Source organism: Pundamilia nyererei, unplaced genomic scaffold (genome assembly GCF_000239375.1).
Source record: "Pundamilia nyererei isolate P.nyererei 1_Seehausen unplaced genomic scaffold, PunNye1.0 scaffold00011, whole genome shotgun sequence".
In the NCBI taxonomy this organism is placed as follows: Eukaryota; Metazoa; Chordata; class Actinopteri; order Cichliformes; family Cichlidae; genus Pundamilia; species Pundamilia nyererei.
In genome coordinates, this window is record NW_005187412.1 from 6,690,706 (window position 1) to 6,708,682 (window position 17,977).

Below are 17,977 nucleotides of genomic sequence, written 5' to 3' on the forward strand. Positions count from 1 at the left end.
ACCTTCTCCCCTTTATCCTCCCACACATACTTGTACAATTCGAGCTCCTGCAGCCTGAAACCACCACCACAGCTTTATAAACATCACTGTAATGTCTATAGTTACTAAGGGGTACTAAAAGTGCACTTATCCCTGATACGGTCTTGCACACGGAAGATGGTAACTGGTATGATTATGTAATGGAGATGCCCATAAATACACTGTAAAAACCAGACACTCGTTTTATTAGCTTAGCTTCTCAGAAGAAAGACTAACATCAACCAAAACCAATCTGTTACCATAAGAGGAGAAAGGGAGGTTACAAAAAAATCACATACACATTGAGAAGCTGCTGCTTGATTCTTGCCTGTTGCTGTTGAGGAAAAGGCCTCTCCTGCATTTCCACAGGAGCACAGTCCTGTTTGTGAGAGAAGACGAGTGAGATTTCTTAATATGTACACTACTGCTATAATGAACATCATCCTCACCCTCTCAAGATGTTTATTGTGAAGAAGGTGAGCTATTTCTGCACTCGTGATCCTTTGGATGATGCTTTGAATATCGTCGTGCGTGTGGGATGGGAGACTTATATCATCTAAAGCTCTGTAATGTTCCTGCAAATGAAGGAAGCATGAACTACATGAAATGAGCGGTGCTGTTAAAAGATAATCTGCAGGCAGCAAGCATTACTGACCTGCTGCATATCCTTCATCTCACTCTGCAGAGAGCGATGGTTTGGAGGCTCACGACTGTAAAGTCCCTGAGGGCTGATACAGTGTCTTTCATACCTGTCAGAATTCAGCAGAAAAAAAGTCACTCATTCATAAACCATGTGTTTTGTTAAGATAATTTATAAATTTTTCAATTCACATTCACAGTGCCTGAAAAAGTAAGCCACTGTATAAGTGCCAAAAACTGCAGTTGCACAAAATGGCCAGTAGAGGATGGCTGCAAAAGGGAATCAGTTTACATAGACATACAGCTCACATAGAAAGTGGCATGTGCTTAGAGCAAGGGTGTCAAACTTATTTTTCATGGTGAGCCACATGCAGCCCACTTTGGCCCTAAGGGGGCCGAACCATCAAATCTCCTTTTCTTTCAGCGTGAAGAAGTCACATATTTAACTGTTTCTACATGATAAAGAAAAAACTGCTGTGACAAAGAAAGGAATCCGTCAGCACAACTCTGGACTTTATAGAATTACACAAAAGTTTCTGTAGCTCATTGCCCAGACTGTCCAGTTTCATTGGCTTTGTTTTGTTTTGTTATAGAAAGAAATTTCTGTAGTAGAAAGTAAAAAAACAAAACAATGAAACTGTAATTGTTTATTGATTAATTACTTTGTGTAGTATGAATGACCATAAGATAGGTTGTTATCAATAAAGATGTAAAAGTAATAAAAGTAAAGATAAAAGTCCTTAATTTATGCTTGTTCTTGTTTTTGGTGTGCAGCAGATCAAACAAGTTAAGAATTAGAAATGACTTCAATCGCACATTTAGGCCTCTGAGACTCATTGAGACACTCTGAGGCATGGTTTTGTGGTAGCATTTTTTTTATTCAGTAATTTCAAAAACCTTATTTTTGTGCAATTACCACTACTGGGGAGAACACACATGAGATTTAAGGTCCGGACAAGTTAGAAACATTTTGTCCTCCACGATGGAAAATGGCTGAAAATAAAAACTGGGATTACTTAAGGCCAGTTCCTAATTTTATAGATTCTGCACTTTCCAATATAGTTGAAATCCAGCCAGATGCTGCTCATTTTACGTTTTCCCTCTTTCGTTTTCGTTCCTTCACTTTTTTCTAACATGCTAGCAGTAAAATACGGTGTTGTGCCAAAAAAGTGATTTCCGATATTTGCCAAAAAATTATTGATGGAATTTAAGCTGTTTTGGCTTGTTGACCTAAAATCTGTCAAAGCTTCTCTTGTGGAGAACATCTAGTAATTTAGAGCCAAAAAGAACATTCCTATCGCGAAGCAGCTGCTGCAATCAGTTTTTGGCAAAGTGACTTTTATTATTGGGGTAAAAAGTGTCATTGAAATTAAAAATGTGTTTTTCTAAGGAGATCTAACCAAGAGGGCAGCAGAAATTGTAAAAATAACATCACAGTTTTAGAAACTTACTTGAAGTGACGAAAAAGGACAGAACCGATGATTATATGGGTACAATTACATCATAAAGATACTTCCAAAACAAGTAATTTCTTTATTTTATATATAACCTCTTCATAAATCCTTTTTATTACAGTCTATTTACTAATATAAGTAAATACATTAGATTTTAAAAAAAACAAACAAAAACATAGAAAATCACTTTTTGGCACAACACTGGCTCCCCATGTCTCCCTGTGTACCTGGCCTATACCATCACGCTTCCTGTCATCAGAACGTCTGCCCCCCTTCCTTCTGTCACATAATGGTATGACCCCAGTCGCTCTTTGCATGTGATTGGTCGCATCTTGTGCCCATCAAAATAAAGCTACTCACTCGCTTGGTTAATTCCATTAAGGATTAAAGTTATGCATTATTTATGCTAGCACATCAGCTTACTAGTGGGCTAACTGATGTGGGATTTTGTGCCTTTAGGTTATTAAGGCAATTGTCTGACAAATAAGTTTCATGTACAGCTAATTTTACTAACAGCCTGTCCAGGAAGTCTGCATTCTCTCCCCGGTTTTGGGGAGTAAAATTCTAGCATTTTTATTTTTACTTTTGCCCAATTAGGAGCTACTTGTGTCTGTGGATGCAGTAACGCCAAAATTGATGGTTCAAAGTGAGAGCTATGCTGGTAGCTACCATAGTGATAGTGATACCATAGTGATAACTACCATAGTGATAAGCTATGCTGGCTATATCCATCTTTTATTTCCAGACATGGATATTACTCGTGTTAGAGAGTCGAGATTTCTCAGTCTCTGTTGCTCTGATTTTCATCCTCCCTTTTTAAAGCTACAGTGCAAATCATAACACAGTTTGCCACTCAGTTTAATAGCGTAGTATTGTGCTCAACTTGATTCTCCTATAATTCTCAGAATCATATGAATCTCAAAAGGAGCCCTTTTGAGAAGTGAAAGCAACAGTCAGCACCATGTTACATTTATAAGCAATTAATTAAAAATACCTCAGAAGAACTTGGTTTGAATGTTCGTGTAACCTCATCAGCTCGGATTGCAGACCCTACAACACCGGAATAGAGGAACATTTTTCTAGTAACATCTGATTAGCATTCAATATGATGTCATGGCATTTAAAGTATCGAATATTCTCCCTTCAACTCTAAGCTCCACAATATCAAACATACCTCTATCATTCTGTGATTCTCCACATGAGCGTTCTTCATCTTTTCCATAAGAATGTCTTTCTAGACAGTTAAGGTTAAAAAAATTTTTTAAATGTGACAATTTCAACTTTCATTGTTAGGAATTTTTTTTACTTACCTTTGATATTTCTCTGTCTCTCAGTGTCAACATAATCAGAGTTTCCTCAACTCCAGCCTGTGAACATACAGGCTTTTACTAACAACACAAACTCATTACAGTGTAGAAACAATTACACTCATCTCTTCTTACCCTCAATTCAGTGTTGACCTTCCTCAATTTGTTGAGGCTTTCTTCGGAGCATGTTTTCTCAAAGATGAGTTTTTCATTCTGTGTGGAAATGAAAAATGCTCGTTTATGTAAACATCAGCTTTATTTTATATAATGGAAAGCGCACAGATTGGGCATATTTTTAAGATGTACATTACCTTGTCTTCAAGCCTTCGAATATCACTCTGAAGACATTCAACCTCATTGCTCTGAAGACCAAAAAAAGAGACTTAAATGTAAATAGTTGCCATATAAAATAAGCCGAACGCAGCAGAAAGTTTCACTGTGGGACTGCTGAGAGTTTGACATACCAGTTTGGAGCAGCTATTCTGGGTCCGACTGGCTTTCTCCCGGGCCTCTTTAAATGCTTGACGTGTCTCCTCCAGTTCTTCTGTCAGAGATCTAACTCTCACTGCTGACCTCTGAGCACTTCACATGACAAACAAACCAAGACAAGCAAATTACAAGGTAATTACATGACTGACTACATGAAAAAAGATACTGACAAGAACAAACCAAACAATTAATAAATTAATAAATGTGTGTCTATGAGAAGATTGCTTAAGGAAAAGTCTGAAGGGCCTATTTGTGCCATTTGGAGTAAGTAACTGATGCTTATTATGTTGTTGATGTTTTTTAAGAAATGGGCTTGTTATATATGTATGGTGGGTGGAATGATTGTGAAGCATGCATTTTTTATGGCTTTAAAATTTTAAAAAAGAATTGGGTTTTGGATTTTTTTAAATGTTATGTTGAGTTTTCTCTAATCCACACAGGATCAAAAGAATATATATATATATATGTATATATAAATCACCAAGGTCGGTTAACTTCTCATTAGTGATCACGATTGACTACAACTGGTAGTTTCTCTTTATCAGCATAAAAGGGGTTTGTTTTACAGCACCAGCATGGTGGTGGTAGCGTCATGCTCTGGGGCTGTTTTGCTACCACTGGTACCGGTAGTGGAAAATGGATGAAATGATGAAGAAGGCTGGCTACCTATTCTTCAACTTCACCTCAAATCAACAGCTACAAGGTTGAAACTTGGACAGAGTTCGGTGTTCAAACAGGACAGTGATCCCAAACAGACATCAATACTTCTTTTGGAATGGATAAAACATTAAGCTTCTGGTCTTCCCAAAGCGATGACCGTAAACCTATTGAAAATGTATGACTGCACTCCAAAATGGGGCCTCGAAATCAATCATTTTAAATTAACTCCAACAGTTCTGCCAAGAAGAAGTCAAATCTCCATCCAGAATTTTATCAGAAGCTTGTTGACGGTACCAAACGAGTCTGGCAAGTCATCTTCACTTCATCCCTTCCACCAATCTAAATTAACTCTACCAATTCTGCTAAGAAGCATAATCAAATATCCTGCCAGAAGCTTGTTGATGCTTACTGAAGGATTCAATTGAGGTGAAACTTGCTAAGGGATGCTTAAACAAATATTAATGGTGGTGTATGTACATGTATTTAGAGCCTTTATATATTATTTTGCCCCTGTGTGGATTTGAGAAAGTCTAAATGAAGGTCTTGCTTCTTTGGTCATTAAAGATGAATGCTGTACAATCATTCCACCCTGGAAAAAAAAGTACAGAGAAATCACTAAAAGCCCAAAATTAATAACATTTGTGCCCACAATGAGTTCATGTGAACTTCTACCCATAGCTGGTTTTCAGAGTTTATCTTATTTGTTTAAATATGCTTTTGAATATGTAGTCACTTCACAAAGGTGTGTCTGTTAGGCCTTATTCATATGAATAAGTTCACATAAACTAGTTTCACAATAGTTTGATACAAGTTAATCTGAGCAATCTGAACACTGATCATGTTCAGAGTTAAGATATATGTGTTAAAATATACGTGTTGTCCAAACCAGAGTTTACCTACATGAAATATGTGCAGTCTATAATGATTGGTATTGGTATTTCTGCTCATTTTTCAGTCATTAGATGTTTATTACACTTTTAGTGATCAGTTTCTCATTTTTGAAGTGCAAATAAATGATATGATATAGTTGAATAATAAAACTTGAATAATAAAACAATCTGCTTTTGCTGGAAGTTATTACAGTAGTGTAATCTTACATGCTTGAAATGCAGTTAACTGTGGGAGAAATTAGTTTATTCTTCACCTGACCAGCTTTGCTCGCAGCTCAGTGATGTCCAGAGTGAGCTGCAGGTTTGTGTCTTCACATTGAGCAACAGTCCTCAGCAGACTACTGTTCTGCTCACTAAGTTTGCGGTTGGCATGCTTCAGTTCAGCCACTGTACATGACAGGTCTTTTCCATCGCTGAAGCCAAAGAAATGGTTACTAATGTGTGAAATCAAACTGATTAGGGAGGCAAACAGAAGCAATGGTTAAACTAGAATAAAATATCCAACCAGAAACACAGCTGGCCTTCTGATGACGTCTCTTCACTTTGACAAAATGACAAACCCAGCCCTGAAAGGAAATCAGGAGTAATGAATTGTTTCATATTTAATAAACTGAGTCTCAAAACTCCGAATAAAACCTGGAAACACACCATTTGCATTTACAGGCTCTTCAGATGTGTTTGGCCGAGGTACATGGCTGCTGTCCTCATCAGTACTGTAACACAGGAAAACTGAGTGATATCACAGCTGATTAAAAAAAAAAAATGTTATTGATAGAAAAGTAGGGAAAAAAATAAATTTAACTGCATATGGCCTGCTGTGTTTGTAAAAAAGATCAAATGTGATAGACATTGTGGTAGACCATCTTCATCCCTTCATCTTTAAATTATTCTTCCCCTTGTTTTAGATGATTATCTTCAAAGGTAACTATTTAAAGTGGAGCTAACTTTAAAAAAAGTCAAAATAAAAATATACTGTTGGGAACTTTAATCTGTAGTAACAATATATTTAATTGGATATGAAGCTTTAGATATAATGCCAAGGTTGCATAACATCTCTAATAAGATCCCTTGTGTAGAGTTTAAGTCTCACCTGTCCTCGCTGCACTGGGTGATCCACGTCCTCATGGTGGAGTGAAACGTCTCTCTGCTCACATGTGGGTCCTGACAGTCGGGGTCAAGCAGCCGTTGCAGGGCAGCCAATCGGTCCTGCCCTGGGCTCTGAGCAGTCATGGTGTGCAGATACTCGAAAATGGTAGAGGCTAACACTTCTCCTGAAGGCAAGAGGGGAAAAGGAGGAAATGAAAAAGACGTCACACCATTACTGCACCGTTTTTTTGTCTAAATGAAATTCAGTCCATCTGTGTACCTGATTTGCTGCTATTACACGTATCATACACGATGTCAAGGAGTTCATGTTCAGATAATCCGCTTGTGTCTTTGCTGTCCTCAAACACATCGTTCATCCCACAGCCAGATGTCTCCCACACTTTACATGTGTTAGAAAATGTTAGAAAAAGAAATGAATATGCTGTATACTTGTTTGATACTAATACTGGATAAACTGAAACACTCACCATTATTGTCGTCAGACATTGTGTTTGTTTCTCCTGAAGCCACAGAGAGCAACTATGCTGGACAGTCATGTCCCTGCATGACCTGAAATTTAAATAAACAAATGCATTTTTAACTTTGTGCATTGTGTCTGGAGGCTAAAACTAACAGACTAATATCATAAAATTGAACATAAATTGGAATTACGTATTATCTTTGATGCAAATTGGATCATAGATGATTTTTAGAAACTAAATCTAGCCAGTCTTCATAAAAAATGAGTTAAAAAATGCAGGTTTTCAGACAGTACAGTTGTGTTAAAGAACTGTCACGTGAACCAAATTTCCACCTCTGAAGATTCCTGCAGGGAAGACAATTCATATGGTTTACAGTTAGATTGGAAGACACATATGTTTTTGGTCTTATCTCATATAGCCTTTAAACATTTATTTTTAAACAGAAACAAGTCAGAAAAAAATCTTACTTTTCAGTCCGGAAAGGTTTTCTGTAAAGAAAATTATTCAGTAAGAAGCATCACCTTATTGTCTGTCTTCTACTCTTTAATTCTGAAATACTGTGAAGTCTTCAAGGTGCTTCTTTGGTTTTCAGTACCCACATCAAAACCAGCTGACATCCCCTCAGCCTCCCTCCACACCCTCCTCCCACTGCTTGCCAAAATGCAGCTCTTGAGAGGTTTGTGACAATGATGCACACAGTAAATTTAAATTCACACGTTTAACACATCAAATGCACAGTCTCCCCTTTGAATTCAGCAAATGTAGGAAGTAAAATCCTACTACCTTCCAGTGTGAGTGTGTGTGGCAGTTTATTCCCAATAAAACACTATTGTTTTATTGTATTGTAAGCGATGGCTCTCCCATTGTTAACTAAATTCGTCTTTTTTTTGTGGCAGTTTCTCTTTGAGTTATAGTAATGACTGTATTTTTTTCTACAGTCATTGAGTCATAGTGTTTATGGTTTCTGCCCGGACATAATTTCAGTTGCGCCATCCGTGTGTTTCGGAAGCATGAATTAGCTACTAGCAGACAACGGGTGGAAGAAATTGTATTTTTATTTTTACAATTTTTTTTTAGATAAATCTAGCTTCGGGTCGTTTTGGTTATTCTTTCAAGATGTCTCGAGGCTCTATCGAGATCCCTTTACGGGACACAGATGAGGTAAATCTTTCCGTGAACCTGTTTTCACTAAGAGGATCTAGCTGTGCTGTTAGCCGCTTAAGCTAACTGCGGATAGCCTGAGCTGATGTTGTGTACCTGCTTACACAGTGGCATTGTAACGAAAGCCTGGTGTATTTGTTTGCAATCTGGAGTTTAAACATAGTGACATTTTAATGCTCGTCAGCTGTTCCAACTCCTTAAATATGCGTTCAGCGCCTGTGCAAAGCTTACTTATCGCGATGTTTTGTCGTCGCCGTTCTCAGTGATGCAGTAAACATTAAATTCTACTGAGGTGTTTTCTATTTAATTTAAGAGCCTGATAAGCGTTGTGGTATTTCAACACATCACCGAATTTGTGACAGATGTGTTGTAGTTGCAGGCAGTCGGTTGCATTAGTGTTTAGGCTACGTTAGGAGTGGACCAAGTATTAGAAACATATGCCAGTAATAGTCCCTTATGAAGACTTTTACATTGAATAAATATTTTTAAAATTGGTGAAACAAGCATTGATCAGTATAACCAACACATTTATTGAACCTTGTAAGCATTTGCAGCAGCAAAGTTTTTCTATTAAACTGTGTAGGTCAAGTGAAATCTACCTAAGAAACTGACGTTGAAGAATTAAATGCAAAATGTTTGTCTTGTTAAACATATTTTGTTAAAATAGAAAATATGCAAGAGAGAAGATGGAAACCATTTTTAAAGTAAAAATATAAGTACACACTTAATGTAAAATTAAAAAATCAAATATTCCAAAATTAAAGCAACACTATGTACAGTACAGAGTTATAAAGTCTGATGGCCACAGGTAGGCATGGTTATCAATCTCTGGGTTCTGTGCATAGAGGATGGCACTGGCCAGCACAGACTCATAAAAAATTGGGAGCATCATCCCATAAGTATTAAAGTTCATTCATTAGACAGTAAATACAAGTTTGATTCTCCTTGTAGAGGACTTCTGTGTTTTAATCAGTGTAAACACCGAGGTATTTGAAACCCCCCATCGTCTCCACACAGACCCCATGGATGGAAATTGGGGTCGCTGGAGTTCTTGGCCTATTCATGCCCACAACCCGTTCCTTAGTCTTTGCTACATTAGGATGCAGGTGGTTTTCTTGCAGTGCGTAACAAAGTTTCCAGTTTCTAATTCATAACACTCTGAATTGATACATGTGTCAGGATTTACACTACTATTACAATAAAATAATATAATGCACATATAATCTGCATAGATATGTTTTTCCACTGGCAACACCATGCATGCTGAGATACTTACTGTAATAACATACATACATATCTGTGTTTTCCAGGTCATCGAGCTCGACTTCGACCAACTTCCTGAAGGAGATGAGGTCATCAGTATCTTGAAGCAGGAGCACACGCAGCTGCACATTTGGATTGCTCTGGCGGTGAGTCGATACATCGGCCCTAGACTTCATGGTTGTTGTTCTACAAATAACGATTAAGCTCTTTTTTCAGTTTATCCCAAACGTCAGTGTGACAGCTCGAAGTATTTTGTTTTCTCAACCCAAAATACAAAGATGTGACAGAGAAGCAAAATCGCACATTTGAGAACCAGAAAATTTCAATAAGTGAATTTTAAACAGTAAATTTCTTGTCAATCAGGTAGTTCTTAGATTCAGATTAATTACTGCATCCACTGATGTGTGTATAAATGTTAATTTGATGAAACGTGTACAAACAATGTGAAATTCCAATCGAGTGTGACAGTTTTCCTTCTATTTCTTCTTAAGTTGGAGTACTACAAACAGGGCAAAACAGAAGACTTTGTAAAGCTTTTAGAGGCAGCACGTATTGATGGAAACCTCGACTACAGAGACCACGAAAAAGACCAGATGACCTGTCTGGACACACTGGCAGCTTACTATGTCCAGCAAGCACGTAAAGAGAAAAACAAAGATGCCAAGAAAGAGCTCATCACACAGGCTACGCTCCTGTATACTATGGCAGACAAGATCATCATGTATGATCAGGTAGGAAAAAAAGTAGCATAGCAGGTGATAAATGAGGTTATGTTTCTTGCATTTCAAGTAAATTGAACATGCTGTTGTCTCGATCAGAACCATTTGTTGGGAAGAGCCTGTTTCTGCCTGCTGGAAGGAGACAAGATGGACCAGGCCGATGCTCAGTTCCACTTTGTCCTCAACCAGTCCACTAATAACATCCCTGCTTTGCTTGGTAACTTGAATATGAAACAGCGTAGGACTGAAATGCACTACACTGATTGACTGAAGTAATAACAATGTTGTTGTTAAACAGGTAAGGCTTGCATCTCCTTCAATAAAAAGGATTACAGAGGAGCATTGGCATACTACAAAAAGGCTCTGCGTACAAACCCCGGCTGCCCAGGTAAACCAATAACATGTTATGTCTTTAAACAGTCCCCGCATGCCTGTATTTCATTTATTATTGTTGTTGTCATCATCATCAATATTATGATGAAAATATTATTGTTGCAGCAGCAACAAGAGCCAGCATGTTCATGTTTTATGTGGCAAAGATATGTAGGTAATGAGCCACTTCATTGTTAACTTACAAATACAATTTATGAACAGAAGATCCTTGATTTTAAAAACACAGGACCGCAGATAATATATTTGCCCTTCACTCATATTGGTTCTAAAACGAATGTTCCCAACTTGTTCTTTGTCTTGTTTTTGTGTAGCTGAGGTGAGGCTGGGGATGGGCCACTGTTTCGTCAAGCTCAACAAACTGGAGAAGGCTCGTTTGGCTTTCGGTCGAGCCCTGGAGCTTAATTCAAAGTGTGTGGGAGCGCTCGTTGGTTTGGCTGTTTTAGAGCTCAACAACAAAGAGGCAGACTCCATCAAGAACGGAGTGCAGCTCCTTTCGCGGGCCTACACCATCGACCCCAGCAACCCCATGGTGCTCAACCACCTCGCCAACCACTTCTTCTTCAAAAAGGTAATCACGGCTGTGTTGTTGAAATGCGGTGAAAATATAAGTTTTAGCCTTTCGCTGTTATTAACTGTTCTTCGTGCCTATGTGCTTTCTGCTTCCTCTCAGGACTACAGTAAAGTGCAGCATCTCGCTCTGCACGCTTTCCACAACACCGAAGTTGAGGCCATGCAGGCTGAGAGCTGCTATCAGTTAGCTCGCTCGTTTCACGTGCAGGTACGATCCCAACCAGCCGCGTGCAAGCTTGTTATTGTTTACTGAGATCGCCATTCATATCTGTGCTTTCTTCTTCCACAGGAGGACTACGACCAGGCGTTTCAGTATTATTACCAAGCCACTCAGTTTGCCTCGTCCACCTTTGTGCTGCCGTTCTTCGGCCTGGGGCAGATGTATGTATATCGAAGAGACAAAGAAAATGCAGCGCAGTGCTTTGAAAAGGTTTTAAAGGCTTACCCCAACAACTATGAGACTATGAAAATCCTTGGGTCTCTCTATGCAACGTCTGACGATCAGGAAAAAAGAGACATTGCAAAAGTGTGTATTCTCATGTCACTTATCTCATAGCTTGGAAAATTGTGCCAGACATATTTTGATAAATATGTTTAATGGTTACTGGATATATTCCACTGTTTTTGTTTCATAGGGGCACTTGAAGAAAGTAACAGAGCAATACCCAGATGATGTGGAGGCGTGGATTGAGCTGGCACAAATTCTGGAGCAGACAGACATCCAAGGAGCGCTGTCCGCTTACGGCACAGCTACGCGCATCCTGCAGGAGAAGGTGCAGGCCGACGTTCCCCCCGAGATTCTCAACAACCTGGGGGCTCTGCACTTCAGACTGGGCAACCTAGGGGAAGCCAAGGTAGCTAATAATATACCATAAATGCAGTTTAACCTGAGAGCTCCTGAACTAAGTATAGCTTCATTTAGTTGGGAATTTATTCAGTTAATATGGAACTGCAGAATATTACTGTATGCCTGTGGTATTTACTGATCATCGAGTGTACATAACTCTGTATAAATAGTAGAGCTAATTCAAGACGGGGTCATGTCTTGTTCCCACCAGAAATATTTTCTAGCTTCTCTGGAGCGAGCCAAAGCCGAAGGAGAGCATGACGAGCATTACTACAATGCCATTTCTGTCACCACCTCCTACAATCTGGCCCGTCTGTACGAGGCTATGTGTGAATTCCACGAAGCCGAGAAACTCTACAAAAACATCCTCAGAGAACATCCCAACTATGTGGATTGTAAGCATGCATCGATAAAACATGAGCCTATGAAAAAAACAAACCAAAACAAGTTTCCACTCTGTGATTGTTTATTTTGGCCTGCAGGTTATTTGCGTCTTGGAGCGATGGCTCGGGACAAAGGAAACTTCTACGAAGCCTCCGACTGGTTCAAAGAAGCTCTTCAGATTAATCAGGTACAGCCTGGTGTTAAATGTCATCGATAGACAAAGTCTGCTGCAAAAACTCTTTTTTTTTTCTTTTTCCATTAAGTGATATTTGTTCTGCAGGATCACCCGGATGCCTGGTCCCTGATAGGAAATCTTCACCTGGCCAAACAGGAGTGGGGTCCAGGTCAAAAGAAGTTTGAACGTATTCTTAAGCAGCCGTCCACGCAGAACGACACCTACTCCATGCTGGCTCTGGGTAACGTGTGGTTACAGACGCTGCACCAGCCCACCAGAGACCGTGAAAAGGTACGTGGAAACCTGCTGTCGGGACACCGATTGAATATTTAACTGTGTGAGAGAGCTTAAAGAACACTTGTAAAACAGCAGAGCAGTTCACTGAATGCTATTGCTAAATAAACACAGGCAGCTGGTTAGCATAGTTGTTACAAAGTTCAGCTATGTGCAGGCACTTGAGTAAAACGTGCTCGCTGGTGATAAATGTCTCGGCAGGAAAAGAGACACCAAGATCGAGCCCTGGCAATCTACAAGCAAGTCCTGCGAAATGATGCCAAGAACCTCTATGCCGCCAATGGCATCGGTCAGCCACTCTTCAGTCTCTCTTATCTTTTTTATCTGTTCTGCTGTGTATATTTTGCATTAAGTATATGCATATATTTTTATGTCTAGGTGCTGTCCTTGCCCACAAGGGCTACTTCAGAGAGGCGCGAGATGTTTTCGCACAGGTGAGGGAGGCCACAGCCGAAATCAGTGATGTGTGGCTAAATCTGGCTCACATCTACGTGGAGCAGAAGCAGTACATCAGCGCCGTGCAGATGGTAAACGCCTCACTTGTGTTAAACTGTTACAGTTTTTGTCTTTCCTTTGCTTTTTCCATTTAAGTTTTTTTTTCTCTCTGTCTGACAGTACGAGAACTGCCTGAAGAAGTTTTACAAATATCAGAACACAGAGGTGCTGCTTTACCTCGCACGTGCACTCTTCAAATGTGGCAAACTGCAAGACTGCAAACAGATGCTTCTGAAGGTAAAATGAAATCAGAGGCTTATGCTTCATTCTGCAGTGTGGGGGGAAGTGTAACTCTGTCTTTCTGATGTTCCTACATCAAGGCCCGTCACGTGGCGCCCAATGACACAGTGCTGATGTTTAATGTGGCCCTGGTGCTTCAGAGACTGGCCACCCTTGTGCTTAAAGATGAGAAGAGCAACTTGAAGGCTGTGCTCAGTGCTGTCAAAGAGCTGGAACTGGCTCACAGGTAATGATTTGATTTATGTTCCCACCTCCCTGTCTCTTCCCCTGGCCGTCCTTTACTAATCCTGCAGTGTCATCTCCCTCACAGGTACTTCAGCTACCTCAGCAAGGCTGGAGACAAGATGAGGTTTGACCTCGCTCTCGCTGCTTCTGAGGCCAGGTCAGTCTGAGGTGTTTCACAGTTCAAAATATTCCTTATTTAGTTTATACTGATCCTGGGTCAGTGCAGCCTTTTAGTTCATCCACAGATTGTTTTAGCTTCTTTCTGACCCCCAGTCTTCTGATTGGCTGCCCCTCATAAAACAGCAGGTTTGTGGGGTTGGGGTGTGGATCTGGTTCCCACTGACATCATACAGACCCAAGAGTAGAAAGACCAGTTTGAAATTGAGTGTGATGATTTGGCAGTACTTCTATCAGTCTTTAATTTAATGAGCTTTTTTTGGGGGGGGGGGGGGGGGGCTGTGTTTGGTGTCTTTTGTAACATCATTTGGAATATTGGTGTGTTTTGGGAATGCAGGCAGTGCTCTGACTTGCTGAGTCAAGCTCAGTACCATGTAGCTAGAGCCAGAAAGCAGGACGAGGAGGAGAAAGAGCTTCGAGCGAAACAAGAGCAGGAGAGAGACCTGCTGCGCCAACAGCTGATAAAGGAACAGGTACCTTTTTTTTATTTTTTATTTAAGTAATCACCATGATGCGTTTCATTTTGCCCATAATGTCTGACTGTGATTCATTTTTTAAATAAACTAATCAGTCATCTGTTGGGTTGTCTCAATAACTAACTTTCTTTAGGAGGAAAAGAGGAACAGAGAAGTGGAGGAGCAGAAGAAGCTTTTGGAGCAGAGAGCTTTGTATGTGGAAAAGACCAAGAACCTGCTGACCTTTGCAGAGGGATCAAAGGAAATGTCCAAAGAAAAGAAGAAGGGCAGCAGTGGTGGAGGAGGACGTGTGAGTGTTAATACTGCTAAACCCGGCAGCGAGCTCTAAACTGCACTTAATGCATTGTGGTTAACACTTTTTCTTTTGTTTTTCTCTCCAAGCGTAAGAAAGGAGGCGACATGGACGATTTTGTTAATGACGAGTCTGACGAGGACCTGCCGTTGAAGAAGAAGAAGAAGAGAAAGGCCAGTAGCAGCGAACAGGAGGAGGATGAGAAGGGAGAGAGGAAGAAGAAGAAGAGGAGGTAAGTGTTCTGCAGTGAATGCAAAATGTTGTTTAGTCTGACTGCAGAGCACAACATTTAGATTCTGGGATTCAATTTTGTGTTGCAGACCTGCTAAAGGAGGAGAAGATGACAGCGATGAGGAAGGAACATCACGACCCAAGAAGCAGCGTAAACCCAAAGAAGGACGCAAGAAGATCGAGAAGGTCCGCTTTAGTCATTATTTGCTGTTTTTCTCTGTCTCAATTAGTTTTCAGAATTTACAAAATCAGTTTTCAGCTCCAGTTTCTCTTATAATTGTAACATCTTTCTCATTTCAGTCTCAGCCTGAGCGTCTGCCTCCGTCTCTTAAAGGAAAGATCAAATCTAAGGCTATCATTTCGTCTTCTGAGTCCTCCTCAGATGAGGATGGACTGAAAATAGCAGAAGACAGGTAAAAGCTTAATGTGAGATTTTTACAGTATTACGAAGCCTTGAAAACATTATTTGACACAAACCTCATGGCGCTCTTTCTCCCATCCAGACATCAAAGAGATAGTGGTTCGGGATCTGACGATGAAGTCGGCCACAGGAAGCGCATTGCATCTGACAGCGACTCCGACGGCGGCCGTAACCGCTCCGGTAGTGAGGCAGGCAGCCCTCGGCGCTCCGCCGGCTCTGACGACGACGAATCTGGCAGCGACCGTCCAGTGAAGAAGAGAAGGGTGCAGAGGCAGTCTGACTCTGAACAGTCGGACAATGAGAGCAAGAGGAGTCGGTCGGGATCAGATGATGAATCTAGGGCCGGATCACCCGCTCCGGCATCGGACCGAGGATCTGAAGCGGGATCGGACAACGAGGGCTCCCCACGCCGCTCTGACAATGGCTCCGAGCAGGAGGCCTCCAACAACGAAGATGATGACAGTGATTAACTCGTCACATCACCCAGACTCATGTAACGCTGAGAAAACTCTTAAACATCTGCATTTTTGTTTGAAATAAAAGCAGAATTTCTGTCCGTATGATAATTTTTTTTGCGCATAGCGTTTTGGTCACATCTTACTGGGAATTTCTTTTCTTGATGTTTTGTTAAAATTTGCTAAAATGTGTAAAGAAAAAAAAGTTAAATAAAAAAAAACCCAAAAAATTTGTTGCTTATTTTGTACAGATGTTTATTTGCCTTTGAAAAGTACCGGTAAGGTGTGCAGGGGCTGTAAACCACAGTAGAGCATTAAAAAAGGTGTCCTATACTTGTGCTCGACAGCAGGGGCATCGTGATGTGATCAAACACCTGCTGAGTTAAATCAGGTCGACACATCACTGTAATTGTTGACTGCTATGCCTGGTTACGCTGATGTTCAATAAGACTACTATTCATTCATACTAACAATGGGTTCATACCACATCTTTTCATCTCTATTTCCTCCACAGTCATAATTTGTCATGCAAGTACAGGTATATTTATATTTGTTTTACATTTTTGGTAAGGTGGTGTTGATAAAATACTGAGAGAAACACTTGATTTAACATTGTTTTTACTTGTGTATGAAGACAAATCACTAAAACTATAGACAAACATGTAGCAAGTACGTAAAAGTCATAACAATTCAACCTGCAGTAAGCACCATCTGCTTTGTTAGGTACAGCCGTTCAACTCACACAACTATCCAATCAGCCAATCACGTGGCAGGAAGCTCATTTAGGCTTGTAGATGTAGTCAAGACAACCCACTGAAGTTCAAATTGAGCATGAAAATGGAGAACAAAAGTGATTTAAGTGACTTTGAATGTAACATGGTTGTTGGTGTCAGTATTTCAGAAACTGACGGGATTTTCTCACTCAACCATCTCGAGGGTTTAAAGAGAATGCCCCCCCCCCAAAAAAAAGGACACATGCAATGAGTGATGGTTCTCTGCTTTGTTGATATCTGAGATCAGGATTTTTTTGAGGCAGCTGTGATTCAAAGTACCTGTTACAAGCAAAGTAAACATAAAGTCATCACTGAAAACACAACATGTCATGTCTTAATGGCCACAGCAGTACAAGACAACAGTGGGTGCCACTCTTGAACAGGAAACTGAGGCTAAAATTCCCACAAACTCACCAAAATTACACAATAAAAGGTTGGAAAAATATTGCCTGCTGTGATTAGTCTCCACTTCAGCTACATTGCTACATGATGGGGGTCAGAATTTGGTGTAAACATAAAAGCATGGATACATCCTGTCTTGTATCAATGGTTAAGGCTTCTGAGGGTGTGTGATAGTTTGTTTGGGCCCCTTAGTACCAACTAAACACTGTTTAAACACCACAGCCTTTGTATGGTGGCTGACCATGTCCATTCCTGTAGGACCACATTGTACCCACATACCTGCTTCTAGCAGGATAATGTGTCATATCACAAACCTCAAATCCTTTTAAACATGACAACGAATCCACTTTATTCAAATGGCCTCAACAATCACCAAATCTCAGACCAATGGGGCACATTTGAGATGTGGTAGGAGATTCATATCACATATGCAGCATCTGTGTGATGCTATCATGTCAACATGGATCAGAATCTGAAGCATGTTTCCAGCAGCTTGTTCAATCTATGCTATAATTTTAATAAACTGAAGGTGTATGTTTCTAAATCAAGGACACTGCCTCTCACCTACCTACTCCATGATGTGCTGGTCAGTCAAAGGCACATGTTCAGTAAGACAGATTACCCAAATGCACCACTGAATAACACAGGGAACCATTACCTGCTGTGGCTCTCTGTACAATTCCTCCATCTATTAGTACAAGTATACACACTGCAGTAGATGTACACCCTTAACACCCTACACATCTTCTACAGAGAAAACGGCAGCATGAGAGGGGCACCTCAATTTCAACTTTATATTGCAATTTTATGTAGTGTAAAATACACTACAATAGTCACTTCATAGTGTCATAGTTTCATAACTATGTTCTTGTGATCCGTGTGCTTTGTGGCCTAAACCTGAGAAGTCATAGCTTTTTAGGAGGACATACCATTTTTCAAGTCTTATGACTTTGGCTGGG

The 17,977-nt window shown here is 40.1% G+C and overlaps 1 protein-coding gene across 1 annotated transcript; it reads left to right on the plus strand.

Moving 5' to 3' along the window:
* Positions 1-8,010: 8,010 nt before the first annotated feature.
* Positions 8,011-16,064, plus strand: ctr9 (CTR9 homolog, Paf1/RNA polymerase II complex component). Its single transcript, XM_005724345.1, has 23 exons — positions 8,011-8,186; positions 9,497-9,595; positions 9,941-10,180; positions 10,268-10,385; positions 10,467-10,556; positions 10,873-11,129; positions 11,232-11,339; positions 11,421-11,657; positions 11,767-11,985; positions 12,190-12,373; positions 12,461-12,549; positions 12,643-12,828; positions 13,033-13,120; positions 13,210-13,358; positions 13,447-13,563; positions 13,647-13,792; positions 13,877-13,948; positions 14,306-14,441; positions 14,578-14,733; positions 14,826-14,968; positions 15,057-15,153; positions 15,268-15,380; positions 15,471-16,064. Exons 1-23 carry the CDS (start codon positions 8,142-8,144, stop codon positions 15,856-15,858), a joined length of 3,477 nt encoding a protein of 1,158 aa, XP_005724402.1. The 5' UTR covers positions 8,011-8,141; the 3' UTR covers positions 15,859-16,064.
* The last annotated feature ends 1,913 nt before the right edge of the window (positions 16,065-17,977 follow it).

Coding starts and splice junctions, on each gene's coding strand:
- ctr9 (XM_005724345.1), top strand. CDS start 8,142: ATGTCTCGAGGCTCTATCGAGATCCCTTTACGGGACACAGATGAG. Junction 10,386..10,466: donor TAACATCCCTGCTTTGCTTG/GTAACTTGAATA, acceptor GTTGTTAAACAG/GTAAGGCTTGCATCTCCTTC. Junction 13,564..13,646: donor GCAAACAGATGCTTCTGAAG/GTAAAATGAAAT, acceptor TCCTACATCAAG/GCCCGTCACGTGGCGCCCAA.